The sequence below is a fragment of the Trachinotus anak genome, unplaced genomic scaffold (assembly GCF_046630095.1).
Source record: "Trachinotus anak isolate AG129_WGS33_773 ecotype Australia unplaced genomic scaffold, CSIRO_AGI_Tana_v1 ptg000001l, whole genome shotgun sequence".
Taxonomy (NCBI): Eukaryota; Metazoa; Chordata; class Actinopteri; order Carangiformes; family Carangidae; genus Trachinotus; species Trachinotus anak.
The window spans coordinates 16,566,324-16,578,085 of NW_027273852.1; the positions used below are offsets into that span (position 1 = coordinate 16,566,324).

The 11,762-nt window shown below is 41.7% G+C and overlaps 1 protein-coding gene across 2 annotated transcripts in view; it reads left to right on the forward strand.

The window, feature by feature from the left end:
- slc49a4 (solute carrier family 49 member 4) overlaps positions 1 to 11,237 on the forward strand; it is a 47,488-nt gene extending 36,251 nt beyond the window's left edge. The window contains exons 8-9 of one of the 2 annotated variants that reach the window (XM_071480806.1): positions 137 to 319; positions 9,352 to 11,237. In XM_071480806.1, coding sequence (XP_071336907.1) covers positions 137 to 319; positions 9,352 to 9,467 — 299 coding nt within the window. In that variant the 3' untranslated portion in view covers positions 9,468 to 11,237. Of the gene's footprint in view, positions 1 to 136; positions 320 to 1,253; positions 1,422 to 9,351 lie in introns of those variants that run through there. The other variant, XM_071480814.1, reaches the window with a different exon arrangement.
- The last annotated feature ends 525 nt before the right edge of the window (positions 11,238 to 11,762 follow it).

Sequence of the window (11,762 nt, forward strand, 5' to 3'; positions counted from 1 at the left end):
CTGCTGTTCCATAAACTTGACTAGCATGCCGTCTTTTTTAAACAGTTGCTCAGATTGGATTTGATGCCCAATTACATCAAAGTTCCCAGTTTAAACTTAACTTGTTATTGTTCTACTTTCTTTTGCCCTTTCACAGCAATCCTGTACACTTCTTGCATCCTGGTGGGCATTTTTATCAACAGCAGCGTGCCAATATTCTTTGAGCTTTTCATCGAGACTGTGTACCCGGTCCCTGAAGGCATCACCTGTGGAGTGGTCACTTTCCTGGGGAACCTGGTCACTGGCCTGCTCCTCTTCTTTCTTACCTTTTACTGTACAGGTAAGACAGGAGTACTGCATGTGTACAAATTGGAAAACTATACGTGATGAAATTCCCATTTCCTGTATTAATATTTTCAAATGCATTCATTCTTTCATTCATTTTCTGCACCCATTAATGGCTATTTAGTGTCATGGGGTTAGGATAAGACCACTTGGAATATTTCTTTTGTGTTTCTTATTTTTATCCATTCAGAGGCTTTCTGTCCCCCTGCAGGGTTTCTCTCACCTCCCAAAAGCCACAGGCTCCATTGTTTCCAAAAATCCATTTGAAGCCCTGCAGATGCTGCCGATAGAAGGCGGATAGTAGGAAAATTAGGTTCCAGTGCAATTGAAACATTCAGCACAAAGACAGAAAACTTCCTATTGTAATTTAGCCTCCGATTTATCTTTTCAGTTGGCTGCCTGTCAGGGTTTGATATAATAATTTACGGCCACAGCAGAGAGGACAGCATGTCATCCTGCTTCTCTTCTGCCTCCGTGGCTTTCACAGGAGAAAGTGAATTCATAAGTAAACTGAGCTCAGTCATCCGTCTAAGCAACTGTGTGTGTGTTTGTGTGTTTGTGTCTGAGAGAGAGAGAGTTAAAGAGTACATTTTTGTGTATGTTGGTGTGTACTTGGGACCACGTTATATTTCATGAGTGCAGCTTCACTCTGATCTTTGCTCACCTGTCTTCGGTGTCATTATCCTTCCCTGTAAGTTTGGCTACATCACAGCACCAATTAGCTGGAAAGAGGGATCCATCTCTGACACACACACACACACACACACACACACACTCCTTTTACCCCGTTTATTTGAGTAAATAAGAAATATATTTTCAGACCTTCATAAATATTCATGAGCTTCATCCTCTTCTGCCAAATCCTTCCAATTGCTACAAGGCTACTGACAGCTGCTGCCTGACAACTGTATCTTGATCCTGCCTTCTAGGTTGTCTTGCCAGTGCAGGTGAATATGTTTCTTGTTTGACCTGAGCAGCCGTGGGGCCCAGCAGCCCTCGGGGGCCGCTAACAAGTACAACAGCCAGGGCTTGAAAGCAGCTTGCCTTGTCAAGAACAGCAGGTCTCTAATATCAGTACACATACACCAGCATGGGAAGATACCAAGACTGTAACTAATGATTATTTTCACAGTGTGCTAATTTGTTGATCACATTTTTGATTGAATGATTAATAGTTTGACCTGGCCCATCCAAAGTTCCCAGAGCCCAGGCTACAAATGACTTTCTTGGCCAGACCAACACCAAAGTGTTGTGGATTTGCTGATTAACAAATTGATTAGTTTCGATTTCATTGTTTATGCATCTACAAACTAACATTTGTGAGAGTAAAACTTATGAGAACAGAAGTATATTCAAGATACTATTGTAATCATTCATTTTAGGCGTTCAATTTAAAAGGTGTTATTAAAGAATTGCAGTATGTCAACTAGACTGAAATACAATGCAAATGCCGGTTTGGCTCAATAAGTTTTACAGGTGGAGTCTGAAGGTTTGAGAGTGAAGCCGGAGAGACTGGATTAGTTTTAAGCTTGGTTTAGTTATATTCACAGTGAAAGCAACAGTATTTGATGGAAAACATAAACAGTAATAAAACTGTGGGATCCAGATAACAGGTGATACATTTTGAGTCATCACAGCCAGTAGTGTGTCAGTATGGTGATAAATCATAGATTAGACAGCAGTGTACCAGGTGTGGATAGACGGAGCTTTGGTGAGATAAAGCAGCTGCAGGCCCACACACACACACACACACACACACACACACAATCACAATCACAAGAGTAGAGCTCATAAAAAATACATGTTGTATCCTTTCCTCAATGCTTCTCTCTGCGATGCTGAATAATGGCCCACTTGGTGTGGTTGAAGGTGTGTCTGCATACATCTCAGTGTGTTGCATGTTTTGCGTGTAGCTGTGCACTTAGTGTGTTGCTGCTCCTCTGTGGGCGCACAGGTATGTCCTTGTTTTTGAGATGCCAGTGTGTGTGTGTGTTGTTTGGGTGAGCCGAGGGCATCTGCTGTGCTGAGATGGATCCCGACAACTTCCTTGTGACAGCTAGAGAGAAGATCAAGCTGAGATGATGGAGGCTTTTGCTGCTCCTTTCTTCACTTCCCACCCTGAAGTCCTCTAATAGAGTGTGAAGGATCGAAGCTCTCTTGTCAGAGAGTTCACACTGCTGCAGGCGGGCAGGCATCGCATGTATGTGAGCTTACAGATACACTACCTAAGTGGTAGATTGCCACATACTTTTCCAACAATAGACCAACACAAAGTTTCTGTAGGTACCAAGTTGTTGAACTATAATGTTCTACTGTAACCACCCACTGTTTGCAGGTCAGAGCAGGCAGAGCAGAGTGATAAACCATTGTTTAAGATTAAGTATCTTGTGGGCTAAATTCAAGGATAAGGCTGGCATTATTCTTTTTGTGAGAAAATCCCATGAAAGAACCGAAACTAACAATTCATACATCTCTCAACCTGACTTGTGGCACTCAGTTTTCAAGTCCATTCATTCCTATTGAGGATGAAAATCTGGAAAACGGGTGACTAATGTATAGTTTCATATTTTAAAAAAGCTTTGATAATTTCCTAAAGCAGCTGCCTACTATAGTTTTTAACAAATGTTACTCAAACAGGCGGAAACTGTTGGGGACTATTTTCAGATGAGGACTAATACAAATTTAATGTGTATGAACATGTTTGAAGTATTTATTGCACCAGGATGGTGTATGTAGGATTGACTTACTGAACTGCTGTGTGTGTGTTCATGGTAATGAAGGTCATCCAGTGAAACATTGTGGCCCATTGATGTGTTTTAACAGTTCTTGAACAATGGTAGAGCTCTAGGGCACAGAGGAATAAGATGTACCTGGCTACTTGTTTGTGTGATCAGTTAAGTGTTGGTTTTAGCCTTTTCGTAAGACTTGCTGACAACAATAAAAATAATTAATATTACCAGCCTAACCTTTTCTAGTTCTTCAGAGCTTTTTTTATAGTTAAGTGATAGAACTTTTTTTTTTTTTAAAGGAGCTATTTGTAAGGTTTGTTATAGCTACATAGCTAGCGTTAGTGTTATCACCTGTTTAATTAGTGGTATAGGAGAAATGTTGCTAGTTCAACATTAAACTTCCTTCCTTTACCCACCAAGAGCCGTCTCCAAAGGTGAAAAGCAACGCCAATGTTAACTCCTGTCTCTATTACGTCTTTTCTTCTACTGAAGTTAGCATGCTAACCAGTTAGCCCTAGCCAGTCTGATCACTTTCCGATAGCGAGTCACTGTAGCCTCTGATCAGCCCTGAAGACGTAGCGCTGCTCAGAGGGCGCGGAGAAAATGTACAGCCCCTTTAATTGACTCCTGTCAATACAGTGACCAGTGAATTGTTGCACCTGCCACTACACTGTGTTTCTATATCTACCAGTGGTGATCATCACTGGAGCACATGTCACTTGATTTTTAAAAAGACAGTACAGGAATACCACAGATGTATGTTAAAACACCGATGTTGTACAGTCACTGTAGCAGGGGAATTGAAGAAGTGCTTGTTTCCTGTTGTGTTTGGGAATCAGCTCTATTGTTCTCCTGAAGAGATCACTCCTGTGAAGATTAATTAGATTATTATGTAAATTCCCTTTGGAGGTATTCTAGTGGGCCGTTTCATTATTCTAATTTCCTCTCTGTTGTCCCATAATGGATGTGGCACATAATATGCAGACTTCAGAACTGATAAATTCTGCATGAGCCTCGTCTTTTCAAAACCGTTTCAACTCTTGATATTGAAAATTGGCGACTTTGGCCTTTAAAGATTTCCATCTATTTCCAGTTTATAGCTCATTTTAGGGTTTTCCTTTTGGCTGCCCATTGCCTTGTTATGCATTCTGAATTATGGCTCCTTTTCCCTGTGAGCGGAGAGACATTCATGAATTAAGCTCCTTGTCCATTTTAATATCCATGAGAGCCCGGTCTTGGTTCAGTGAGCCCTATCTGGCCTCTTGACTCTGTTTTCATGTTTTAAAAATCTCCACAGTCTCTGAGCCATGTGACTCAGAAACATGAATGGAGCCTCCAGGCCATATATCTACGCTTGTCTCTCTTTTTCAATTTCGCCTGCTATGTGTTTGTGTCATTTTGCGTGGAGCATCGGGTGCAATACAAAGCAGCAGATAGGTATTGTGGAGCAAGGAGCCTCAAAGGTTTTGTGGAGGAAGAAGAGGAGGAGGAGGTGTGGGGAGGGGAGGGGTAGTGCTGAGTTTCCGTTCAGCTGTGAGTTGTTAGTCTCTCATGCATTGGGGGAAGCAGAGAATTATTCGGCACAGGGAAATAATTGCTGCAGTTCTTTAGTCCCAAGTACTTTTTTTGCCGTTCTGCTAAACTTTGCATTCTCATTTGAAGTGAAAATGTCTTTGCAGACAAACTTTTTTGACCCCCCCTAAAGTCTGTGGAGGTGTTTAAAAACAAAACAAACAACCTTTCTTTGTCTAGCACAGTCACTCCTTGGAGAATAAAAGCCTTTTTCAGTTTTGAATCATGAGTGAGAGACAACTGAAACCTGACACAGTAAATTAACAGGGGCACATTAATTACACTCTTACAAAATACACACATGGCAGTCATTATCAGTAATCTGGTTATTAAAGGCATGCTCACCAACTTGTGAGTCTACAGTAAATATTTCTGTATGCATCATAATGAGGAAGTGGTCATTCTATCATGGATCATCTTGTTCTTTACACGATGCTTGTCTATCTTCAGGTGTGACCCCCGTCTTCTCAAACAAAGGGCACAGTGGTAAAGGAGAACTGAGCCGCATTAATTATAACACTGCATTGACCTCAATTAAGACTGATTAAGGCCGTAAGACGCCTGTCGACCCCAGTCTCCGCCTTCATCTGCAGCCCTGCTCTGCTGACAATGACTGATAAAGTAATAAGCTGTTAATATGATGAACTGTCCGATGTTCACACTGATGTCCTCTGAACGCGATCATACAGTCGCAGCAATCCTGCTGTAGCTCAGGGCAGCAGTGACCAATCGAGTTGTCGTTTGTGGCTGATGTCCAGTTGTTATGGTTCAGTTAAAACGTAGCAGAGATGGGTAAACGGCTCAACGTCCCCTGCCACCATCGCCTACCTCTACCCTCTGCGATGTTTGTCATGATTTTATTGCCACCACTTTACGATACATTTTTGGAATCAAAAAAATGGTTTCTAAATTTTGAACATGTTTAAATAGAACTTGTACATACAAGTTTGAGAATACGTTTGGTTCTTGCTTGTTTCCTGAATGTGTTTAATTGTTAATTTATTTCACTCCAGAAATGACTGCCAAATTATACATAGACAAAACTTACCACAGTTTAACTTGCAAGAAAAAGTTTGCCCCAGTTCATCGGCTTTGTCGTTCAAATAAAGGCATTGTGGGATTCCAGGTGACACAGGGCTGACAAGCATGCAAAAAAAAGGAAGGGGAAAATGTGAACAATTTCATCTTCATGAAAACAAGGGTGAGATTCATCTTGGGGCTCTACAGTGAATCACCAACAAACTGACAAAGTGAGAAAAAGTGATGCTGTTGTGTGACAGGAAGTTTAGTTTTCACCTGCAGTGGATGAACATCTGCAGAGACTGTTATTGCAGTTTCTTTGATTCCTCTTTTGTATGCACGTTCCTTGCCTCCAAGATTACTGATACACACAAAAATGAAGTATGAGTATCCAGAGGTTGCTTATTTACATAGTGTTTTCTAATAAGCAAGCTACTTGCTGTTGAAGCTACTCGCTAAGTCATGAATGTTGATGCAGCCACAGTGAGGTGTGAGAGGTAGCGGAGGAAATGTTGCACAGTCAGCTTTCAGTGGGTCTTCATGGTAAAGATGAGGCACCATCCTATCAAATAAAATATAGTTTGGAAGTTGTAGTTGCAGATTTCTCGCTGAAGTAATACATTTCATACATCTGTTTTAACTGCACTGTATGAAGAGTCTCTCCCTGTGAAACCGACAAGGCTGATAATTAATTCTCAAAGGTTTGGCCTTAAGTTGGTTGCCATAGCCCCACTGTAGCGACACTAGTGCAAACGTTAATTAAGACTGAGGTAAAAAAAAAAAAAAGGACCAAAAAAGAGATTGAAAATTCAATAGAAATAATAGTCCACTAACTCTTTGGGCAAAATTTCCTAAAAATATTTATCACCTGCTTCCTCTTCAGCAACTGAATTATCAGCCATTTCATTAAGTCTAAAAATTGCTTCAACAATTATCATAAAAACCTAATCATCAAATGAATTAAAACAAATGAAAACAAGAGGACACTATGGATGAAAACCATTAATGAAAAGTGTTTAAAAAATGACTTTTATTAGCTAAGCTTCTCAAATGTTTCAAAGCCAGTGCAGTCACCATCAGTGCTCAGCCCAGGAATCTGTGGCTGCTGCTCACTTTATTATAGGAAAGTTTAAAGGGCTGCAACACAGCTCCAGTCAGAGATATCTGTCCTCAAAGCTGAGATCATTAAAATCTAATAATCAACTTTAAAGCAAACCGGTGAGCTGAGGAGCCTCCAGAAAACAGAACAAAGTGGCTTCACTCTTCTCTTCTTCCTTTTATCTCATTTGCTCTAATCTTTTCCCTTCATCCTCCTCCTCCTCCTCAGTCCCCCTCCTGTCTGTTTACCATTCAGCCAAACTTTAACTGTATTGCCTCCAAACTTTACTTTGCATGTCCTCAGAGATCAGAGGGGAGCAACTGAGCTGCCTCTCCATTTTTACCACATCACCTGATTGAGTAACCCAGAGCAGCATTAGCATTTTTTAAGAGTGCAGGAACAAACACACACACAAACAGACTGTGTGGATCCAACTTTAAGTGGATGAGTCTTTGTCCAGGTGTACATGTGAGAAAATGAGAGAGTTTGATGGAGAAGACTTTAGGTCAGATAAACACAACTCCATTAACCCGTCTCCACGCCGGGTCTCCCCCTGTCCGGCTCACACAGTCCTGATTAATGAGGCTGATTCAGGAGTCTCGACACCTTGCTGCAAACACCCTCACCCAATCCCTCATCTCCCTCCACTCTCAAGCCCCGTCTCCGCCTTTCTTTTACCTCAATTTATCTTTGGCTTTCATCGTCACACTTCTTACCCCACGTTCTTTTCCCTCATGGAGGTAAAGCATCGAGGTTTGTGCCTTACACCCAAAACTCATAATTTACCACAAAGAGGCTGCATCGTGCAGTCCAAAGCACCGGCCTCTTCATGCATTGATCTGATACTCTCTTTAGGCCAGGGCCGCTGATTGGTGATATGAAAAGCCAGCTGACTGGAGTTGAAGTGGAGCCGGCGTGAATTGAAACACATCGTCTTGGCAGGGCCCCCAGGGCTCTGCTGCGTATTCGACCTGATTTCTCTATATTTAGGCTGGCTTGTTATCAGGACCCGAGCAGTTGCCTGCTGCCACCACATCGTCCGTCCTGGCTGAGAAGTTGGCCCTCACCACGCAGTATAGATTCTGCTTAATGTATCTGTCACGACAAAACACCTCAAACACCAACGTACTGTTGAGATGGCTGGCTTCACAGCGGGGACAACTTCATGCATTCAAAGGGATTGAGTGAGGGACTGAGATTTATAGATTTTTGGGTATCGACTTGAGTCAGCTGTGATTGCGTGTTTGTGCAGGCTTGCATGGAGAAAGTCTTGAGTGTATGCTTCACAGAGGCTGAAAAGAAGAAGAGGTTGTCTGTGTATTAATGAGTCAAGATGCCAACGGTTCAGTGCAGTTGCGAGCTTCCTGTCTGCCCTCCAGATTCTGCATTATTGCAGACAGCCAGAGCACCTCTCCTGTGGTTAATGGAGCTTGAACCGAGCTGAGAAAATAGAACACCTCATTCTGCACCATGTTTAGGTTCAAGTGTAGGTCAATGATAATGGGGAACACTGCCAGTATCATTGAATTATTCAAAATCATCATGAAAGACAGCTCAGGGGGCTGTTCGTTTTTCCCATACAGTGTGTCTGGAATTCCTATTGATTAGCCATTAGTCCGATATGATTAGAATTTATTCAATGTCACTTTGGTTTGTATGTCATTAGGTTTCTGGATGTATGAAGATGACTCATATTTCATAATGAAGGAACACACGGTCACATGCTGTGTCCTGTCTCTTGGCGCTGAGGCAGAGTTGAAGTCAGTGGTCATTTTCTGTCCAGATTTTGACCCAGTGTCATCATCAGCTAATATGTGCATGCATCCACAATGATTTCACCTACCGAGTAATTTATTTTATTTTATTGTGTGTCTGATTACAATGCAATGAATGATCTCTACAGATGTCTTACATTAGCCCATATCTTTTTATCCACCTCTGCACTACAGTAATTAGTTGTGCACTTAATGGCCATAAGTAAGTGGACACCCCTGTACACCCCTGTGGTTGCTGAACATGTCACTCCATAAAACATGGGCATTAGTCACAGCTTCCGCTCCTCTGGTTTCAGGCTTTCCACCAGATTTGGGAACCAGCCTCAGAATTTCCTCTTATTCAGCCAGAGGAGCATCCGTGAGGTCCAACACTGACGTAGGGCAATCAGGCTTGGCCTGCAGTAGGTGTGGGGTGATGAGGTTGAGATCAGGGCTCTGTGCAGGCTGGTCAAGTTCCTCCACATCGAAGTAGGAAAACCATTCCTTTACGGACCTGATGCTGTGTACAGGGGTCGTCATGTTGAAAAAAGGAAAGGGCCATTGTGACAAAGGGGCCTGGTCCAAATTGTGGAAACAGCTCCAGAACAAAAGTAATCTTGTCCACATACTTTTGACCATATATTGTAAATTAACGATAAGAAAAAAAGTCTTACAAATGTACAATAAATAATAAAAAGAAAATGCAGGATGGTGGCAGATAAAAAAAAAAAAAAAAAAAAAAACCTGCAGAAGCGTCTTTGAGCAGGGAATGTGTAACATTCTGGATACAAGCTGAGGCAGAGTGCTTAAAGTCTAACCCCAAACATGTCTCTTTTTCTCTCTCTCCATCCAGAGCTGTCATGGCTCAACTGGTGTCTAACAGGTTCCTGTCTCTTCAGCCTCGTCCTCATCCTCTTCTTCAGGGAGTCTTACGACCGCCTCTACCTGGACGTTTTTGTCTCTGTGTGACACTGCAGAGGACAAAGAGAAAACAACTTCATAACAAGGGACTGAATAATTATTCTTGCACAAGGCAGAGGAGAAAAGGGAGATGAAGGGAAAGCGGAGAGCCCACACTCTTTTAAGATGTAATATTTTAAGGATGTAAATGTATATAAATTGGTAACAGTGGTGATGGATTGCTGTTGTATGGCTGCTGAGAAGAACCACAGCGCAGTTCAATGGTTTACTCTTTATACGTGATCGACTCAAGGCCATATGACTGTCTAACCCATCATTACCTGTTTTTATATGTCAGTTTTATGTTTGTATGTAAACAAACGTTTGTGAACGGTTTCATTTTTTTTAACCAGGCACGGCATGACGGACTGTTATTGTTGTTTACAGATGATCTAATATTTAAAGTTGTTCTCAGTGTCGCCCCTGTGTGGCTGCTCCGTTCACCTCCCCTGATAGTCTCTAGAATAAACTGGACACTCTGTAAGCTCACAAGCAGGATGTTGCTGACTCCAGATCAGCGTCACGAGAAAATGAAGGATGATAAAGGGACAGCTTCATCAGCCAATCAGCAGGCCTGGCTGTGCTGCGTCGGGGATATAAGAGCGACCTCCTGGTGTTTTAGTGCTGCTCCAAACCACAGGCTGTGACCAGCCCGATGCTGTTAAGTGACCTGTGATACTGCCTGTCATTGAGAGGCAGGTACTTCGATTATGTTTTATCACCCTCTCAAGACGAATATTATGCAAAAATGATCTAGAGTGATGATTTGATGCCGACTAGAGACGTGGTCTGGGATTGGATAAGCTTGCGCCTTTTTTCCCCACTAATGAACTGTCCATGTGGAAGAAGCTGAGTCATCTGAACTGTTTCACCGGCACATTTCAGAAGTTGTTCAGCCAATTTATGGTTAATTGTGTCAATTTCTGGGAGATTTGCATTTTAATCGAACTGAATATTGTTCATTTGTTTTTTACAGTTTTTAATCATTTGTTGTGCCCAGCAGCCTGCCAGTATTTATTGGAAATGTCTCAACACTAACACTGTTAACACTCAGTTTCACAGAAACAGGATGTTTGGTCCTGATTTCGACCACGGCTGAGGCACACTGAGGAAGATTATTTTATTATATAGACACGAGGATTACGATGCGTTGTAATTGCCAAGCTGCTCCTCCTCCAAAGCACCAGCAGGTGTCTCTGCGTCAACTGAGAGTCTACTGACCAAAAAAACCTTAAGGTAAAAAGAAAAGGAAGTTGCCATTTTCATGACTGACAAAATTGGAGCTGTGACAAAAATCCAGTTTCAAATCTAAAGGGACATAACCACAAAGAAACACATCAAAGTAAATGCAACATCTGTCACTCATTGACTCACTTTTTCTCTAACTTGTCCATGACTTCTTTTTGTGTCTTTGTCTTAGCAGGTACAAGAAGTGTTTTAATGTGACTTCCTGTGGGTTTTGAGGAGGCTTTGTAATGTGTTTCCTGGTGCTTGTTTTTTTATTTTTTACTCTCCTTGTACAGAAAAGGTTGTCTTTTACCTTCTGACGTGTTGCCTTAATTGCCCAGTGCAGTGTGTTCAGTCTCCCTCTCTTCCACACTGTGACCTTTTTGTCTGTATATATATACTTAAAGGTCATGTTCCCCTATTCTGCAGCTTACAATCTGCGGTTTTCTGGGTTTTGGGTTATAAATGTCCTTGTTCTGTGAAAAGGAAAAAGAGCAAATGTGACTGTTGAATATTTTTAGCACCTTATTAAAATAAACATTTTAAGAATAATATTTTTGTTGTTCTCCTGTTGTTGATAAGATTGTTCTTACATTCATGATCTCCTACATTTCCATCAGAGGTCTTTCAGTGACCGTTGGATATGGGACATTAACTTGTTGCCTTGGTGGGTGTGTCCTACGTTGCTCATCTAGCATGGATATGTACAACTCTTCTTTGCACATCCAGTGTGCTTGAGTACAGAGCCAACACGACAGAAAATGGTTCACAGTCCAAATACGTACAGTCTGAGAGGTAGTTAATTATTTTGCTTCCATTATCACAGCTGAGCTCCTTTCTTGCGGCTGCAGTTCATTTTGCTCCATTATTTGCTGTCTATAGACGCCGCAGTCAGTGAGAATTTCATCCATGCTTCACTGCAGATGGATTCCTTTCAGAGTGACTGCTGAACAAGTTCAAGGGTCTAGAAAGAGGCCTTTGCTCTGTCATTAAGTTGTGTATGACTTGTATAAGATTCCCCCTTTTTTTTTTTTTTTTTTTTTTTTTTTTTTAACCTCCATTTCAGACCCGCCTACT